At 34.4% G+C, this 21085-nt stretch overlaps 1 protein-coding gene across 3 annotated transcripts in view; it reads right to left on the bottom strand.

The window, feature by feature from the left end:
• Nucleotides 1-21085, bottom strand: part of CDH8 (cadherin 8) — a 125044-nt gene that overhangs the window by 52510 nt on the left and 51449 nt on the right. For all 3 annotated transcript variants that reach the window (XM_085234901.1, XM_085234902.1, XM_085234900.1), the window contains 4 exons: nucleotides 19706-19825; nucleotides 8149-8316; nucleotides 4150-4337; nucleotides 1192-1445 (listed from right to left, as the gene is read on the bottom strand). In XM_085234901.1, the coding sequence (XP_085091027.1) occupies nucleotides 1192-1445; nucleotides 4150-4337; nucleotides 8149-8316; nucleotides 19706-19825 (730 nt within the window). The remainder of the gene's footprint in view (nucleotides 1-1191; nucleotides 1446-4149; nucleotides 4338-8148; nucleotides 8317-19705; nucleotides 19826-21085) is intronic.

Below are 21085 nucleotides of genomic sequence, written 5' to 3'. Positions count from 1 at the left end.
GATCCACTACCGCCGAAGATGAAATCTCTTCCAATATGAATGGGGAAAACCTACCACTGTGAAGCTTATCTCTCCACAGAGAAAGACACTGAAAGGCAGTGATTTATAGGAGGGCAGAGACAGTATAGGAGGAACGATTATTGCTCATGCTTTTTGCTATGCACTTGGATCAAGCTTTATCCAAGATAATTTACTGCAGATAAAAAGACCATGGTTATAAAATAACAACAAAAACATGAAATAAATACTACTGGCATCAATAGATTTGTATGCTAATAGATGATAATCTTTCAAGCCTTATTACAAAATAAGCCAGAATTTACCACCCTTGCTGAACTACAGCAAAGCTCTACAAGTAGCTCAGCTGAATTCACTGTGTGCCTTTCCAAAGAGAGATGCATGTAGTCTATATGCGGTAAGAGGTGAGCCTGGAGCATATGACAACACATGCTTCTGAAATGCATATGCTGGACTAAGACTACTAACCAATTATTAACCACATTAGTACACCTTTTTTCCCCCAAATTTACTTTTACTGTAAATATGACGCTATGCTGTTTGTTTTCGTAATGCTTTTAGCAGTACTATGCATAGGAAATAAAATATGGTTCGGTAACAGTCACATCACTGTTTAACAAAACGAGAGGGTAAGATGTGTTATCATGGAAACAAGATAAAAGACACAGATCTAATGAAACTGGAACAATAGATTTTGTTCAAATTAGATAAAAAGGGAAATAATACAAAATGAAAGTGCAAAAGTCATACGGGCATCATAAATTCTGATTTCCTCTAACAAATCCAGGGAAGAGTTTAGTCAAACGAATACTGAATATGATTTTACAGTCTTACAGCTGCATGGAACAAACTCAGTATTGTTAGTGTAGAAACTAGCAGATTATTTAAAATAAATACATTGAAAATCCAACCTACCAGACCTCTCATCCCTTATTTTTTAATTTCCTAGCTTTCCTTCTGTTTGATAAGATTATTTGTGTAGAAAGGAATATTGTTGTGATTTTGAAAATGATACAAACTGATAAGTCTAAATTCATAAGGCAATGAAATCCTATACAAGCATTTTATAGAATGAAAACAGATGGAGAACAGCATCATACATATAGTGTATAGAAAAATATACTTAGTACTCTGCCAGCAGTTTTTTCTATGAGAACTTTAGAGCAGCACTACCTTATAGGACTGGAAGACACATCAGGGTCATGGGCTGTCACCTGACCAATCACAGAGTTAATAGCAGCATTTTCATGCACTTCCAATAGGTATGTAGGTGATGAAAAGACTGGAGGCTCATCAGCATCCTCTACTACAATTTTTACTGTTGCTGTATCCTTGAAAGGTCCTCCACTGATGAAGCGAGGATCAATATGAATGTTGGCTGCTTCTACCTTCAGAGTATAGGATTTTTTGGTCTCAAAGTCCAGGGGCTGTTAAGAATGACAAAGATAAATGTCTTTTACTAATGGCCACAGAGAAAGAGCAAATTAATATAATGCTGATGGATGAAAGTTATGTGCATTTAAGCACATTCAGTGAGTTTTTATGCAACCACTTCTCACTCCCAGAAATCCAAACAGCAAATTTTCTAGGCATATATTGATACACGTTTATTAACCAGCCTCAAAGAAAACAAGACTGTTTTCTTGCTTTTCACTATAAACTTATCACAATACTCTCTTTCATGAATTATACCACTACAATTACATACCAGATAAATAGAGCGAATTTGTTGGTGATGATGTGACTTGCATAATAATCATTCATTTAATCAGTGCTTTGTTAGTTGGAGATAAGAAAATACTGTATACAAGATATTACTGCCATGAGGAATAAATATTTAATTATTTCCAGAACTACATGAGAAAGGCAAATATCTAGCAGTTATAATTTGTTGGACATGAGAGGCATTAGAAGGAAAAACTTAGAGCTAATCATATAAGACTGTACTTCAATATTATTACACTTCAGATAACTCTATATTTCTGTTTAAAAGGGTAAATGAGGTAGACATCTCTCAGGAATTTCTTCCAACTGTAGCAATTCCAATTTCTACACCTTATATTTTTTTTCAGAGGTAGAAACCCAAAACTGATTACTTTATTCTACCAATATATCTGCCATGTGAACACTCTTTTTACTATTTTACAGCCACATATTAAAACACAGAAGATGAAAACAAGGTGGATTTAAAGAAATGAAATACCAAATAAAAAGCAAATCTGCAACAGTTCTGAATTATAGAATTTTTCATTATATGAGATACAAGTTTGTATCTTGAAGCACACCAGTATATTCACTGTATAATTCTCTTGTGTCTCACAATGATTCAAGTTTCAAAGATGCAAATTGCCAAGCACTGGAAAGATATTAAGATTTGCATTACAATGTCCCAGGGATAGAGAGAAAAAGACATAGAAACTCTGAATCTGCAATGCAAATACCAGCAAGAACACAAACAGGAATAGCAAATCTCTTTCTGTCAAAGCATTAAATATGTGTACTTTTGAATTCTGTTGATTTTTTTTTTTTCAGGTATGAATCAAGGTCTAATGGGATTTGCTCTTTCACACAAACTCTAGTAAACATGAGAAAACCATGCTTCGTTAGTAGGTCTTAAATTAGCAAGCTTTAATACTTACGAATTGTGATTTATAAATCAGAATATTCACAATTTGCCAATCATAGCTCCTGTATCATTTCTTCAGTTGCATTTCACATGCTTTTTAGAAATGCATCTCAATACATGTAGCCATTCTTAATCAGACTACCATATTGAAAATTTACTCTGAATTGTCTAAAACCCACAAATTTGTGCTGGAGAAATTCTATTGGTGAACAATACCCTACGTACATCACCTACACTGTAGAACCAAAATGATAATTGCCGTCAAAATGAATATCTGAAACAATATTATCTTAGAGACGTATTATGGAATGAAGTCAAGGGAACTGGGGCAAAAGGCTAATTGCCTTAGTTTAGAAAGGAAACCACAACATACAATAAATCACAATAAGGAAGATCAGGGATGTATATCATCATTTACTCTTTAGGAAAACAGATCTAAATTTAGATATACACCATATTATTATTTTTCTAGGGTGCTAACCGCCTCACTGAGAAACAGAAAACATTAACTTCTGACAGCTATTCTGTCTGACCTCTTTAATCAGAGATAAAACTTGAATATTCATTAGCAGTACTCATTGGATTCCTCTTTTGTATTGGGATGTCATGTTTTCTTTTTCACTTGTTTTTATTTATTTTAAACAAGGAATCATTTACTGTGCTTTATGCTACATATTTATAACTCTTCATACCAGCATTATGAGTTATACTCAAATCCTTCCTTAGAACACAGCATGAGTATCTGCTCTGCTCACCTTCAACAGAAAATAATAAAAATCAATTCTGCAATTTCTATATCATTGACCTTATTAGCCACATTGTGGTCTAGATTTGCTGTATCCCACATTATTTATGTACATAATTGGATGCCCCTTTGGTTCTGTACATGTAAATACCACACCACACATACATTAAGACCATGTAAGCATAGAAAAGGAAACAAAGATGTAGTTTTTCCATGGGCCCAAATTTGGCAGTTCTCATTTTAAAATTGAAAAAGTTCACTGAAATCACTATTCCTTGAGCAAATAGAGTTAAACATGATAAAATTTAGACTACTGAGGCTATTATACATCAGGCAATTTACATAATAAGGTATGATACTTTTTTTTCCCTAAGCACTATTTGACCAGTAATACAGCAAGTGAAATAAGTGAGAGAAGCATTTGATGAGTACTCATCTAAGATTTTATGAAAATTTACATCACCAATAAAGCAAATTCTGATACACTCTTCCCCTTCAGAACCAAGGAAGAAAAACAGTATCATTTGAGCACATGAAGCAGTGGCTGGACTCAGGAAGCCCAAAGCAGCCCAGAATAGAAAATACTGCCATGAAAATCTTCCTAGCTGCCACCTAAACAGCAGATCTGATGGATATTGCTTATACATCCCTACTTTTATCAGTGTGGTTTGACATCTCGTTCATAGATTAAAGGACCCTTGGAAATCCAGCATGTTCCCACAGTCTTAAAATAAGCTTTTATTTAAGAGATACAATTTACCTTTCTCACTCTAATAACACCATCCTGAGTTTGGGCATCTGTAGTGATTTCAAATATATCCATTCCATCTCCTTCAATAATATCATACGATGATTTAGCATTTTCTCCAATATCCAAGTCATTTGCTTTCACCCTTCCTATGGGTTCACCAAGAGCAACATCTTCCATTACTGAGAAGTGATACAGACCTTAAGAATAAGAGGAAAAGAGTAAACATTACATCTGATTCCAGTATCTCTTATGTGCTCTTCATTTGTTTATATTTTCCCAATACAAAATCCTGAGATGTGCAAATGATACAAATCATATTTACAGGAGTTATTTACGGAAAGCAGCAAAACGTGTTTCTTTCATAGCAATACTCAGTTTACTGCACATGAATGTTCTTTTCATTACAGTTGCATTCCGCCTCCTGTTGTATGGATGCTCACTGTTGCTGAACATAAATATTAAGCTAATTTAAACACCACAAATATGTCATATGTCATCTACTGCAGGTACTGGTGAACTTACTTTTGTATTTACAGACTTGCAGCTATGGGTTTGATGGAACTCAAATACAAAACTTTGTTTTTTTACACAGTAGTATTGTAAAGATGCCATTTACAATTTCTGATCTTTATTAACCTTTTTACCCTTAACTTTTTGATCTGATTTTGGCTTCAACCACTTTCTGTGTCACTTGTGTAGTAAAAATTACTCAGTGAATGTTCAAGGAAACGCACCAAGTTTATAGTGTAAAAGAAACAATAACTTCTCATTCTTTTAATTACTGCATTTACTATTTGTAGATTCTGACTGAAGTCTGGAAGGAAGGGCTGTTCAAATCCTCAGCAATTTTATTTCTTTGTACCACACTCTTTAACCCATCTGACTTAAAAAGGCACGGGCATGTTTTATGTTAAAAAAGTTTTACAAAATGCCTTTTTAAAAAAAACTTTTGGTAATTTAGTCTTAATGATGTGATGGTTAATATACCATCCAACCAACTGTGGTGATACTTAGTAGCTAATTTAGTCAAAAAAGAACTGAAGTTTAGGAGGTAAGACTGTTAAGAACGATGTCAATACACTTTGAAGCTGGACTTGTTTTTCTCATCACAGAAGTTCTATGAAATCCTGTAATGTGCAACTGCAAGTTTTCTAAAACCAATTTTTTTCCAGTGCTTTCAATGAAACTATTTGTGAGTTGATTACCGCAGCAACAGTAGAAAGTAGGAAAGAAACCATAAGAAATACACAAATCAATACATGAGCTTTATGTATAGCCTTTTCTAAGGAGATTTCTTTTTCATTTCAGTTTCTAGGCTAAACTACTGGAGATAATTTGGAGACTATCAAAATTGCTCCAGAACATTCAGAATGGCTCACCAACAGGAAGCTGATAAAGCAGCCCTAGTACAGAAAGCACCTCCATAGATGGAATTATGTATTGTAATTTATGCTGCTACCCATGATTTGTGGATTAACTCTCCAGATAGGTGGCTGCATTTTTGGTTGATATATTTTTTTTCAGATTTATTAATATAGCTTACAAAGTACTGTAAAAATGTTGTTATTATGATGCAGGTGACTCTTTTACATAAATTATTCTCAAGTATTATGAAATGTCCTGTCAAGATATCACAGTTCAGAGCTGACCAAAAATAAACATTATGCATCTCTGAAAAGCTTTGATTTTCACAGCAGTGCACAGTTCTTCTCAGTATAATCTATGGTAAACTGCCAGGTTAAAAACTTCAACGACTTTTAAAATGCCTCTAAAGTGATTTTAAAGAGATCATAGAAGTAGTGAAAGTTCATCTTTTTCATTTCTAAAACCCAGGAGGCTAACACTCTTTGAAATCTAACTATAAATATACATTTCTGTCCTGCCTGGAAACAATAAACCTATAAAACACACTGCTTTCTGAGTTCATTACAATTTATTGTGAAAGCAGCATGTATTACATCTTATGAATTTCTATTTCATTCTGGTTAGACTCTATTGTAAGTTTGATCCTTTCTTATTTTCCTTTCCAGGGAAATGCAAACTGTACTTTAACAATGTAAAAAATGTTACAGACTTGATCAGCTCTTCTGTAAGGTTAGAGTCATGACTAATCTGTAACTTTTGGCAGCATGCTTGGAATACTCAGTTTTAAAAGGCAGACTTTGTAATAGGATCTAGTTATAGTATTTACTACAGCATGCTCTCATTAAATGCATTATATACATATTATAAGGCAATAGTACACACAATTTTCTTTCTCTAATGAAGTTGTACAATCATCAGCGTTATAACAAAGTTGTTATTCCTAGATGGCAGTTTGAATTCTATGCTGCAACCCACTTGCTATAACAGCTTTGAAGACAGAAATTCACTCTTTGTTGAAGGAAAACTAATCTACATTTTCCACGCAGAAAATATATTTCAGGGATTTGTGATGCAGCTTTCCTCATCCTACCCAGTCAACATGTCACTGTATGCAAACTATAGGAGAACAGATATGAGTAAACTGCACAGGGAAAATAGTTTCATCTCCATATGCATTCAATCCTGCGCTTCCTGCTGAGCCCTTCAGCAAATGTACCAATTAGTATCACTTCTGTTGCTGACTTTCTGACCAGCTTTTTTCAAACTGGCTGGCAAAGGGTTTTGACACAGAAGATGCTGATACAAATACAAAAGCCATGCAAGTTGGTAGAAGTAGATCCATTGTCACAGGTAGAGCTACTGTACATTGCAGGTGTGAAAGAAGTGTCCCTCTGATTGCTGGTGATATGGTTCAACCAGGAATCTCATCTTTAGATGTGTATGTTATTAGGGGACTTGTCATCATGTGTTGAAAAACACTACTCCACAAGTGCAAGCCATGCATTCTCAGAATAAAAAATACATGCATTCATCTTTTATAATGAGAAAACCATTTACTGTGCATAGAGTTGTTATCTGTTAAAAAACACTTCAATTAGTTAATTTTTTTCTTTTTTTTTCTTCTTTTTTTGCAAACAGCTTTTACCTCTGCTTATTTATTTTATAATCCTTCTCTCTATATATTTTTATGTGTTTTTTTAGGGAGTTCACACACATTTATCACATGCTGATTAATGAGTCAAGTCCATTTCTCTCTTTGTGTCATCAGAACACCATGAAAGTGGACTTCAACTGATACTTATGGAAAAGAAATAATTTTACATATGGTGCATAAGCACCTTGTTAGAAAAATATGCTTCTAGAAAAGTAAAAATTAGGCGAAGTCAAGACGTGAACTCTCTCCTAACCCAATACAGACTCTTAATATTATACAAGTTTTTTTCAGAACAAACTGGATAACAAGGTAAGTTTCTGATAGCGTATTAGATTGTACCTGTTCCAAACAAAATCAAGCCAGTCATTATGCTCTTTCCTTTTCTTTTTTTTCTTTTTGTCTTCATCTTTGAAATAGACTACAAAGCTTGTTGAGAATCTCAGCAGGATGCCAAATCATTTTAACCTAGCCCAGCAAGATATCTATTGGAACCACAGCAGTAAATATGGATTTTGAATTAAACATCAACAATTATCTAGACTCAGACTTATTTTGTTTTTTTCACTGTTACCTAATTAGTCAAATCTTTCTTTCTTTTTATCAGTTACATATGTCTTTTACTGGTAGTGTCCTTTGTCTGCATGAGATGGAAGCGCATATAAAGCAACTAAAACTGCACTGAAAGGAAAAAACACCATAATTTAAAAAAATGGGAAAAAAACAACCCGAGCCCTTTTGCATGTATATATAAGAGATAACAAGGAAGACAGAGGACTGTGTACATTGTAATGGGCATAATCCCCTCCTTCCTAAAGCTATTAATCAGATAAAGGACTATTAATCTTTCTGTGGTACCAGCTACATATTTTTAAATTACAATACAAACCTGGACAATATGATGATTAAAAAAAGTCTCGATTAAAAACAATTATGAAAAGTGCTATATAACATTCTTATAAAAGAGAATATATATACGTAATGACACTTACTCTGTGCAAACTTAGGAGGATTGTCATTAACATCAGTGAGTGTAATTGTCACTGTTGTAGTTCCAGAAAGTCCGCCCATATGTCCTCCCATGTCCTTTGCTTGGATGACCACAAAGTATTCTTCTTTGGCTTCTCTGTCCATGTTGGGAAGAGCTGTTTTAATTATAGCTAGAATAAGGACAGGGGAAGAAGACCATCAGCTACAGTTCCAAATCCAGTTTTGCAAGTAATTTTATGTACATAGGTAAATTTTGGTATAAAAACACTAAAGGTCCAGTTAAGTTGTCTTTTAGTTCCAAGGACAAAGAAGAAATTCAGGTTTTTCAAAACAGTGTATTAGTGTTTTTTTTTACTTTGATTTAATTAAAAAGATAAGGAAATTGCAGTCAAAACTGAGAATCTTTTTTCTTGATAAACACTTCAGTTCCTTTCCTATCGCTCACAGATATCAATCATTTTCCCATAGAATTAAAAAATTAGGAATAATAATGATCCACCCTGCAATTAACTTCACTGTTTTAAATGAGTGTGTTAACACAGGCTATCAGAGTTTGGTCTACATTAATTTTTTTCCTTAGTAGACCTGAAACATTATTTCAATTAGTTTTGTATTAAGCCTATTAGAAGTTTTTTCCATTATTATTTTTAGGCAGACAGTCTTCCTGTTTTTATTTTATGTTTTAAAAAGCCAACACTGTAATTTACATAGTAAAACCAGGCCTACAAAGGACTTATAAAAAAGATGCTACATTTACTGTTCTTCATTTTACTCTAAGAATCAAGTTAACTCAAGTTAACTATTTCAATGAAGTGATCATTTTTTCCTAGGCTTGTATTTTAATTTGTGATTTGACGTATAAAACTCTACACCCCTTGTCTATGGTATGAAAGATTAAAAAAAAAAAAAAAGAAAGATTAAATACCTTAAAAAGGATCTACATCAGAATTCCAGCACGTCACTTTTAAAGAATAAAACTTGGGATTTTTTCTTGATGAAAATACTAACACAATCTGTAATTTCAATATTCCTATCTATTGTCCTAGTCATAAATTATTTAGTAGAGGCTGAATGAAAGATAAAGTTTCTGTTTTTAAAAAACAATTCCACTCGCTAAATACTAATAGGCATACAGCATACAGAACATTAATTCATTGAACATGCAACCCGCTCTACTTCAACCCAGAAACATATTGAGAACAAAACCATAATCACTTTCAGCATGCTATGATGGATAACAATGATATGTGTCGAACAGGAGAGTAGTTTAAAAGTGAGATAAGAGAATTACTAAAAAACTAATGTAAGGCATGTAGACGATGCTGAAAATTGTATTCAGAAAAGTTATCAATGGATTACTGTCAAATTGGATAGATGGATGAAGTGGTTCATATGATTTTTTCTGCTTCTAGAATCATTCAGAATGATGGAGGACAGGAAAAAGTTATCAAGCCTTTCAGATGACACAAAGTTAGGAGTAGTTGCAATCACTGGAAGAACAAGATTAGAGTTCAAAATAATTCTAACAGATTGGCTAGTCTAAAAAAGTAGAGTAGAGCAACTCAGTTTGGCAAGTAAAAAGTATTTTGAGTGGGTGAAACAATTAACTTCAGAATTACAATAGAGCAGATGACTCATGAGAAAGAAAAGAATGTGGTGTCAAAAAGAGCTGAATATGTGTCAACTGCATTTTGTTGTAAAAAATATTCAAACCTTTTCTGATGATATATTATCTAGTATGTAATATCTAGTATATAATATGCAAGAACTATGGAACAATCTTTTCAGTCCACTTATACTGGTAATCCTACAGCTGAAACAGCATGTCCAGTTTTGGGTGTTCCTCTTTTGTACTGCAAATGATAAGGAGTGTCCAAGTCTATGAGAAAAAAAATCCTGTCTGCGTCATTTGGGGAACCATGAACATAGACTCAGCAGCCAAATATGTAAAAATTACTGAAAGCTACTTTCCTATCCCACTGAGGATAAGAGGGAAAATGATGGACCTAAAAATAAAATGAAAAAATGGGTTTAAACTGAAGCACATCAGATTTTACTAGAACATTAGGAGAACACTTTCTACCAGAGAAGGCTAAGTAAGTACAGATGGAAAAGGCTGCTTGTAGAATTTATAGTATTTCCATCACTGAAGGTCTTTTAAGAACCTAACAGACAAGTGTAGGTTGAGAATGAAAAGGGGCACATCTGATGATCTGGGGGTAAGGGTGCTCACTATGCAGTGATGCCTCTCTTCTTAAGGTCTCTCTTCATTTTGCGTAAGATAAGGCTTCGTCTCTTTCTGCTCTAAAATGTTCTACAGACCTTCAGTCTATGAAAAAATGCAATGGACATGTAGTCCAAGGAATTATAATTTGGCTACAGATCCTCTAACTAAAGCTGGAAACAAGAGGAAATGGGCTGGAAAATAAATCAGGAAGTAATATATTTGACCTGCACACCTCCAAAACTGGGCACACAAGAATATAATGAGATGTAACAAGGCCAAGTGCAAGGTGTTGCACTTGTGTCAAGGCAATCCCAGATATGAATACAGACTGAGAAAAGAACTTGGGCCTTGGGCAGCCTGATTTGGTGGCCAGCAACTCTGCCCATGGCAGGGGGTCTCTCCAACTAGATGATGGTCCCCTCCAACTTAAGTGATTCTATGATTCCAAGCTATTTCTTCAAATAATGAGAATATCCTCAATATTAGAAGTTCTTTCTTTTTCTTTTTTTTTCACCGACTTGCTTTGCCTAAACAGCTATTGGTGTCACACTGCTCAATAGCAAATAAAACAGCTGCAGAATGGAATTTACTTTTACAGTGATCCTAAATACACACACTGAGCAATTCACACAATCTGCCTCACAACTTGAATCGGTTAAAATGCTCCCCTGTGGACTACTTTCAAGAAGCTATTTGGAAGAATATACACCGTCTCACACTGAAAAAGATCAGGGGAAAAGAAGCAATGTTACAGAGGCGATAGCTGATGAAGAGGAAGAGAAGCAAGAAGAACAACAGGAAAAGGGATTTGTTTTCCACTTTTCAATTTCCTCTTCTTTTTTTTAAGAATCTCTATAATAACACTAAAAAAGTACACGTAATAATAAGTGAGAACATGGAATAAATCCAAGCAAGCACTATGCAAAATTGGAATCTGACCCTGAAAGGTGGTCTTAAGAATCTCATTTGTCTCACGTGTTTTGATGAAGATTTTCCTGCTATTTCAACTAGCATGCTTTGGAACTTTCCCTTCTTCATTTTGAAGAACTAAGTAATTGCTTTGATCTTCCATGCTAAAAACTTCATGGAGTTTCTTATTAAATATAACAGCCATTTAGGACCAAAACTTCTGCAAAATCAATCTTGTGATTTCTTCAGAGAGCCACAAGATATATTCTTTGTTCTCCCCTGAAACACACTGAATTCAGATATTCTAGAGCCCATAAAAAATATTCACTTTGAGACCTCTGGAAAACCAGTACTATAATTCCTAAGAAATGAATAGAGCACGACTAAGTTTCTTGAAATTTAAAGAAATTCATGTCCTTTGAGGATGTCATACAAGCATACTTCTACTATTTTAAAATTCAATTTACTCTTCAAATAAATCATAATCTTTTAAATAAAAATTACCATCAAATATTCACATTTCTTACTAAGTTTTAATGCCTCTAGGACTTTTATTCTAGGAAGACAAGAAAAATATCTGTATTTGCTATATAAGTTGGTTAACTTTGCAGAAAAATTATCAATTACAGGAGTATCTGAACTACCTTCAGATGGAGATGTATTTTAAATCAAAGCCATTAGCCACAGTAAAAATAGTGACTAGGTGAGGAATTGAATGCTATGTTACACAATTCCATGTGGAGTGATTCTGTGACATTTTAAAAATTATTTTAAGAGAGAAGCTAACAGTGTGCATAATTTATTAAAATGTTTACTTTTTAAAATTGTATGGGGAAGGTGGCACCATCTGTCTCTCTGCTAAACAAAGAGATGAAGGTTGAATATTGTTCTATTAAGTCTGTATTTTCTTATGTTACCTACAAACTATTTTATCTACTTTTTCAGTTCACATTACCTCCATTTATGCATTTTTTCTATTTTTACTTTCTTTTTGAAGTAGACCTTGCAAGCTTGCCATCGTGAATAAATGAATGCTACCTTTCTTTTACTAGATATGTTATTGTTCAAGAATATCACAGTCAGATAGAACCTGCTATAGTAGGTACTGCCATTTCCATTTCAGATGAGCTTGGATCTGAGTTTTATAGTAAGGAAAAAATGCTTTTATCTCCTACTAGAAACTTACCATTTCTTTTTCCCTGGGAACAAGTTTTCATTGGCATAGTGAAAGGGTCACCCTCTCACCAACTGGGAATGAATGCAGTAAATAGCCATATAGCACAGCACTTAGAAACTTGCTTTTTTAGGATTTCATTTTTCATGATTTTCTAATAATTCTCCTAAACACTTTACAGAAAGTAGCTTTTGCTTCTTTTTCAGATGTTTTCCAAATCTAGCTGTGTAGCTCAATTCCACTCTCTCTTTCAGTCTCTTGAAAGTCATTATTTATATATAAATCCCCTGTTTTTCTACTCAGCATGAGGAAAATTGTCATACTAATTATCTCACTAGCTTTCTAAAGTGATAGAGGTATTACTCTGAAATGCGAGACATAAATATGGTATCCATTTTTTGCTACTACTATTATTAGACATACTCTAGGCATAGAAATCCCTTTTTTCAAATGTCAGTCTGTCTTGATCTTAAGTCATTCATTTTTGCCAACCACAGCCTGTCAAAATTGTTTTCAGATCACTCCAGAGTGATTTTATATTTTCTTTATTAATCAGAAAAGACAGCTTTTCCCACTGCTGAAGGACCCAATCCTACATACCTTACCAATAATGGTTGCACTTTACAAGTAAAAAGCAAGAACTGTAGGGCTGACCCTTGGGTCTGCTGCACCAGCAGTTTATCACTACAATTCTCTCTCTAATGGGCTGTCACCAAGACAACTTTCAGAATCATCAACATTTCTCTGTACAAACACCCTGCCACAACTCCAAATGCTGCACAGCATATTCAGCACGTAATGATAAGAAAAGGTTCCTACTAGTTTGAAAATATACTCTGAATATACTGTTTGCACCTAAATGCATTAAGTTCTATACAGACAGAATGAAAAGTGCTGTAAGCAAGTGTTAGTGATCAAATTTAAACTCCAGAAATCCAGCATGTTGAAGGTGATCCTGCTACACTGGGAACAACACTGCTATTAGGGCCGCATGAACCTATTTTCTATATGCTAAAGCACACATTTGCCTTCTTGCCCAGGAAATTAGTTTGTACATCTTACTGGCTAAGACAGAACAACATCTACCCATCCCAGTTTGTACTTCCACAATTGTTTCAGTTAAAAATTAGTAATTGGCAGGGATATCACAGCTGCTCCAGTTAATGTAGAAAGCAGTAGTTCAATCCAGGCTGTGACTAATATTGAGCAAGTTCTATCTCTCTACCAATCTCACCAGAGTTTAAATCTAAACTATTTGAAAACCAAGCTATTTAGAAGAAGTCTGTTGACCATGAATTAGCTCTGTTCCTAAAAAAATCATTACTTCTCCTTACAGCTGAATGTTATTTCCTGTATCAAAACTGTTTTCTGATCTCTGTGTAATCTGAAAGTGCTACCTTGTCATTTTATGATTAGTGACTACAGAAACAGTCTCCATGCTTCTCTTTTCCTAAGACCTCTCAAATATTTGTAGAGTGATTTTATATCCTCCTTCAATCACCTTTTACCCAGTTTATACAAATTAAGTACAATCAATCTTGTATTCTAAGTCATGTTACTTAGTCCCTCTCACCTTAGCCATACTGCTTTGAACTTTCTTCAGCATCTCAGTACTCTTTATGATGATGATGTTCTTCATCAGCACTACATACAGCTTGTACTACTATTGATACTAGCATTAATAAAATGGACATTAAGAACTAGATAGAGAGATAGTGTGTAATATCACAAAAACACCAGAAGCTCAAAAGTTGCGGACACTTATTCTCATTATCTTACTCATTTTTATTCTGCTGAATTGTATTTCAAGGACTCGATATAGGAAGATAATAAAGACTGCAAATAAAAACAGAAAATTCAGACCTGACTCAAGCTGTATGCCATTTTCAGTCCTCCTTGGCCTACACTGTTATATTCTGAATTTCAGAACCACGGGGAGTCTCACATTAAACACTGTGGTCCAGACAGGGCCATACACTAAATCATTAAAAGTACTGTTGAACATCTCCATTGGTGATCTGGATGAGGGAATCAAGTGCGCACTCAGTAAGTTTACAGATGACACTAATTTGGGAGGAAGTGTTAATCTGCTTGAGGGTAAGAAGGGCCTATGGAGGAATCTGGACTACCTGGGTCAGCGGGCTAAGGCAATTGCATGAGGTTCAACATAACTAAGTGTCAAGTTCTGCACACTGGTCACAACAATCCCATGCAACACTACACATTTGGGGTGGAGTGGCTGGAAAGCTGGGGATCTGGGGATATTAGTCAAGAGTTCTTGACAGTTGGCTGAACATGAGCCAGCAGTGTGCCTAGGTGGCCTAGAAGGTCAACCGCATTCTTGCTTGTAGTGTAGTCAGCAAAACTAAGAAGGTGACTGTCCCTCTGTATTTGGCACTAGTGAGGCTGCACCTCAAGTACTTTGTTTAGTTTTGGGTCTCTCAATATAAGAAATAAATTGAGGCTCTGGAGTGCTTCTAATAAGGACAACCAAGCTGGTGAACAGTCTGGAACGTAATTCTTATGAAGAGCAGATGAGGGAACCTCTTTCAAGAGGCTGCAGAGAGTGATAAGGTCTCCCCTGAGCCACCCAAAAGGAAGCTGTAGAGGAGCAGGATTTGACCTCCCAGGTAACTAGTGATAGGACAAGATGTAATGGCTTTAGTTGCACCAAGGGAGGTGCAAGTGGATATTAAGAAAAAAATTTTCTCAAAAGGACCCTGAAATATTGGCATAGGCTGCCCAGGGAGGTGGCAGAGTCACTGTCCCTGAAGATTTTCAAGAAAAGCATAGATGTGGCACTGAGGGACATGGTTTAGTTGGCATGGTGATGATAGGTTGATGGTTGGACAAGGTGATCTTAGTGGTCTTTTCCAACCTTAATAATTAAATTATATAATAATAATAATTATTATATTATATAATAATTCTATTAGATTTAAAATCTGTTCTTTTTCATACATTGTAAATCTGTTCTTTTTCATATATTGTTAGGCTTTATCTTTAAATAATACACTGCATTTTCCAGTGCATTTTGTGTAATTTGCCTTGTTCATATATTTCGTGTATGTGTAAGAGTGACATTATTTAAGTAAGTTCATGTGAAATGTAAATAAGCGAGACACAGCCAAAAATGTATTTTCTCTGCCATTTCTATATTGTAGAACGCAGTGTCACTTCATATTATGTTCCATTATGGTAATCTTGTTTTAAAGTTGACAGTCATGATTTAATACATTTGAAAAAGCTTAGAAGTGGGAAGTATACTTCAGCTACTTCTAGGAAGCCCCCCTCTTAGCATTTTGACTGTCAGTATTTTGATGACAAGAGAATACACACAACTTGTATAATAATACGCAGTAGTCAGCAAACCTGACATCAGTTAGTCAGATGAAACAATAATGACTATATTTTAGTTCACTGTGAGATCTGTTATTCATATGATATCACTAAATTGCAAGCATAGCCTTTCATAGAAAATCTGAATCTTTGTAATGTATTATTTATGTTTTCTTTCTAACCAATGGTCATGTTATAAGTCACCTGTGATAAGGATAAAAATATTCAGAACAAGCCATTAAAAAAGCATTTACCCTAAGCCATATTCAGAATACTCAGTGAAAAATAACTTCTGAATTACCTTCTTTCATGTGCCTATAATTCATACCAAAGAATTTGCAAACTAGAACTGCAGCAGTATATGTATTTTTCATCTACAGTAATGGAAAATTATTGTTTTATGGGTCACTTATCAGTACTTCTTTCTGCACACCCAGTATTATAGAATTGTTTCCGTAAGGAGGTTGAGAGTATTGAGAGTACTGTTAAAATTTCAACCAAGAATTGACTTACACAGAGACTAAACCTAGTTAATGATAAGTTAGCAAGCGAAAAAAAAAAAAGCAAAAAAAAAAAAAAAAAAGCAGAAGAGTATATAGCTGCTTCCTTCTTTGGATTTATCCTCAGGTGCTCAGGTGTTGCAGCCCTTTCTACCATAGGCATCAGGGACGCCATAGGCATCTCAAACCTCTGCTCCCTCTTTTTGATGATGCTCAAGTGCTCAAGTACTACGGAAAAGATAATTTGAACTATTCCTGGTGGAGTACTCTCCGTGTGCCATTAAAACAAAGCAGGAAGGTAAGATGATCTTTAGTTTGAGTCAGAAGAAAATTACTGGTTATCTACAGGTTATTATAGCTTATCTATGCCTGTCCTGGTGTTGGTAGCTGCACGAGACCTAAATCTAGTCTTGACTTCTACTACACAAAGCTAATAAAAGGCCATTCATCTAGAAAAACAGTTAGTAAGTAGCTATACTTCAACATTGGAAGCACTCCTATAAATGAAATAAAACATCTACATCCTTAAGGGAATCGCTTTAACATAGTCCACTTCTTTGAATACTGATTCAGTTCTGGAGAAGACAATATCTGTGTTCAAAATCAATTTTGTTTCAAACATATTGGAAAGACTTTCCACTTAACAAAGCTCCTAACTTTTCTGGTCTTTCACCATAGTGTCTAAGCATCTCCCCACATGGAAACAATTAAATACCTATATACTTTCTGTTCGTTTTGGAAATATTCTTTTTGTTAAAATGTACCTTCTACCCTGTCTGTCCATGGTAACAGCAATATTGTCTAAATAATGCAGCTGCTAAATAAGTGCATGCATTTTATGCACCACTACCTCTAAAAGGTGAAATATTCGTTTCCACGAGATACTGCAAAGTTGTAGTTGTCTTAGTATAGTACTACGAGCATTTTGAGACTGTATGTAACAAATCACAAACTCTGTCTGGTATATAATAAAGCTTATTATACCCTTGCTCTAAAATTCGTTTACTACCAAGAAAATGAACTGTGTGGTCATATTCTTCTGAAATACTTCTCTTTAGACAAACCATGGATATTGGTCGGCTGCCTTTCAAAGCAATCCTTTTCATCATGCACAGTATATGGCTGCACTATCTACAGGACTACCTGCATCTGGTTTGCTTAGATTTTTATGTATGTTTGTTGTTCATAAATTCATAAATGGATGCTGGAGGGCTATCCCTATTTTGACATTTAGTATAGCTAATAGATTTCTAATTCCAAGTGTATAAAGATACATCACAAATTTTGAAAAATTTAAAACATTAAGCATTATGAACAATGAATAAAACCTTTGAATATGACAGAAACAGCTGCATGCTCTTCAGTTTAACAAACTATCCTGTGTGTAGCTGTAAGAGTAGTACTGTAGTTGTATTACAGATGAAGACTGCTACATGTAGATGGCAAAGAAAGAGAAGATGGTCTCAGTACATAAACTCATCCAGTTGTAACGATTTACAGAAGAACATAATCAATGCTCTACAAAAATCTAAAAAAATGGGGAATCAGGAACCATTTATTCATTCCAAAGCAGCTCCATTATATGGAGCCACTTACCCAGAGACTGTGGCAAAGCCTCTGTTGAATTCTTTATGATTACATTCCCTTTGGAAAGTAACATGTTATTTTCATGGTAACTGAACTGCTACTGAAAGGAATATTTATAACTGGAAATGAAGGTAGGAGGAGGAATTTAATGCTAGTGAAACAGGAGAAAAATCATGATTTTCAGGTTCACCAAAAAGCTTTGAGTTTTCTCTGGCTTTCATGATAATGGAAATGATTTTCCAGGGTAATGAGTGGTTATTTTGTTGGATTAAGCGTAAGTTTTTAATGCAATGCAAATAATAAACCAGAGTCAAATTAAACAATTTTTTAGGTCTGGGAAATTTTCTTTCAGGCTATTTTATGTAAAAGGATTGAAAAATGTTTTAAGCAGTTGGAGAATATACTCCATTTCAACTGATGTGAAGGGTTAAAGCAATAACAGTAAGTACTTTCCATGGTAGAAACTGTGAAATAGCCTATAGTTAATTGTCCTCTAATTAATACAGCTAACTCAAGCCACTACTGCAGACAACATTTTGTAGTAGAAATGAAAACAAAATCATGTAATTTGACATTTGATGTCAGCAACCTTTGCATAGTTGTATTTCCACGTGACATTTGACAAGTCAGTCAGTATCAGCTTCACTGATAACCTATTGATACACTTATTTTTGAAATAAGCAAATGTTTCTTCACAGCACTGTGCTGGAATTATTTTTTGCAGAACTCTTCTTTTACATTCAGCATAGAATCAAGTAATGAATTATGTTCCTGAGACTGTTTTCAGACTCAGAACAGTTTTCCTTCAGCCAGAAGAAAATAATTTAATAGATGAATCCCATTTATTGATTTACACAACTTACCTTTTTCCTACACAGTCTCTATAAAAAGTATTAAAGATCTCCAGATTTTAAAGAGTGCTCTTGTTCAGAAAACTGTGCACATTTGATCTATCAAAATATCCTTTAATAATTTATCCTAGTATTTGTTTCATAACCCTGTTAATCTGCACAATGAATGTTTATTTCTGCTTTACTTCTTTATGGCTGCATAAATTCAGATGATTTTTTGGTATGCTATAAAGTGAGTTATAGTTTTATTCTATTTAGGAGACCACAGCTGCTTTACTTAGAGTGATTAAAAGCATCAAGTAACAGATGAAAGAATATAACAAATAATATCAAATGGCTTTAAAAGAACGCTTCTCAGATATAACTAAGTGAATTCTCTTTAAGTGTGACATATGTACAGCAAACGGATGGGAATGGATTTATTAGCACCTTTTTCAGATAAATCGCTAAAGACTTTAAAATCACAGAGAAATAAAGTCACACATGCTAAATGCATGCTAATAAAACTTCATATACTCTGTACCATGTTCTTTCTTTCTTCAGATCCATCCAGTCAAGAAAGAAAAATATTTTTAATGAGAACACACAACACATTCACTGAAATTCCCATGCTAAACAGTACTTTATCTGGAAATACTACTGTCTCTTTTTGAAAATCACATTGTGTTCATTAAATTCCTTAGGCCAAATCTTCAGTGCCTAATCACTTATAAGTCACACAGCACTTACACTACCTTCAGTTTTGCTTCAGTAACTTCTGTAATAATATCATTACTATTACTTGCGTTATCATTAATACAGATTTTGCTTTGTCTTTTCACATGATCAGACTCTAAGTGAGAGACATGTTATAACTCAGTAATGCTGACAGACATATACTTATGCTCCCTGATCACGTGCATTATATGTACCATGTAAGAAGTACAGTCATTTGAGTAAATATTACCCAGGGATTCATATTCAGTTGCCTACCTGTATGTGGTTCAATGGAAAAGTAAGGCTGTCCTTCCAGAATGCTATAAACCAGCTTGGCACTGTTTCCATAAACTGGATCATCTGCATCTGTAGCTGTTACTTTAGTAACAAAGGTGCCTAAATAGAAAGAATGGATATGATTAAACGTTTACAGTCTTCCTCGATATATGCATAATTTATTCTAAAATAATTCATTTATTTGAAACTCTAAAGAAATGTGTGAGGTATACAACGATTAAAAATAAAGAAAATCCACAATAATAACCTAAAACAATATTCACTGAACTCAAATGAAACATTTTCCCTCTGGATGATATATGCCAGCAGACTGAATTTCTGGGGAAAGGAAAAAACTTTCTGGAACCTGTATCATTTAAGGTTTCTTTGTAGAATGAATTTAAAGTCACCTGATAGATCTGTATAGACTTCAAGAATCCTATCAAAGGGATATGAAATACAAGGTTAATAATACAATATAATATGCTACATTTAAGATTTGCAAAATTACATTTGAAAGAACCTTGCAAAGTTACAGTGACTGCACAGAAAAGCAATAATGAAAGGGATTCTTTTTTCTTCTCTTGGCTTTCAGCCATAGCAATGGTTTGATGTGGCCACAGTGACAGTGTAAGGACAACATTTATTGTTTCTGAAATGAGTTGCTGCCACTGAGGGGTCCATTGCCCAGCTAGAGTCATAAATTCTGTACTTTATCCAAAAACAAGGAAGAAAGATTTAAAGAAATTACCCTCTTTACTTTTAGGCAACACAGCATATTCAATTTATACAATTAGCAAAACTGAATAAAACTCAGCAGGTTCTGTTAAGCTTGGTGCAGAAAGCTTTTTTTTTAAATTTTTTATTTTTATGATGACTTAAAAAGACAATGATGACATTAATTAGACCAGCAATAAAGACAGTCTCTACAGTGGACAAGAGTAGGAAAGAGCTTAAAGGCAGAGTGACGTTTCTCATGTTTAAAAAGGAAAATACTTATAGCTCCCAACAAAATAATTTCCTTTTCTAGATGTGCCTGTAAAATGTCTCTTCTTCTTTCTTAAACTTCATGCTGCTGAATCCAAGTTATACCTCCCTTTTGGGCAGGAGCAGTAAACTAGAAGTGGAAGAGATCCCTTTGGCACGTTACTGCATTGTGCTCTTCTCTTCTTGCTCCATATGTCACATTGCTGCTACGGTTTTGGACAGTTCTGAGCACTAGAGTGCATGCAAATTATTTAGAGAGCATTTGCATATTTTGAGATAATTTGCATCTCAACCAATAGCTTCCATTTCAGGATTTCATATTTGTCCATTTCAAGCAGTAGGGCAAAATATATGGCTGACAGGATTTGGCCACAATGCTCATGGATTAGAAGT

This window comes from Meleagris gallopavo, chromosome 13, assembly GCF_905368555.1.
Source record: "Meleagris gallopavo chromosome 13, MGAL_WU_HG_1.1, whole genome shotgun sequence".
Classification (NCBI taxonomy): Eukaryota; Metazoa; Chordata; class Aves; order Galliformes; family Phasianidae; genus Meleagris; species Meleagris gallopavo.
Note: the sequence above shows the minus strand (reverse complement) of the source record. Positions and strands in the feature narration are given on the sequence as shown.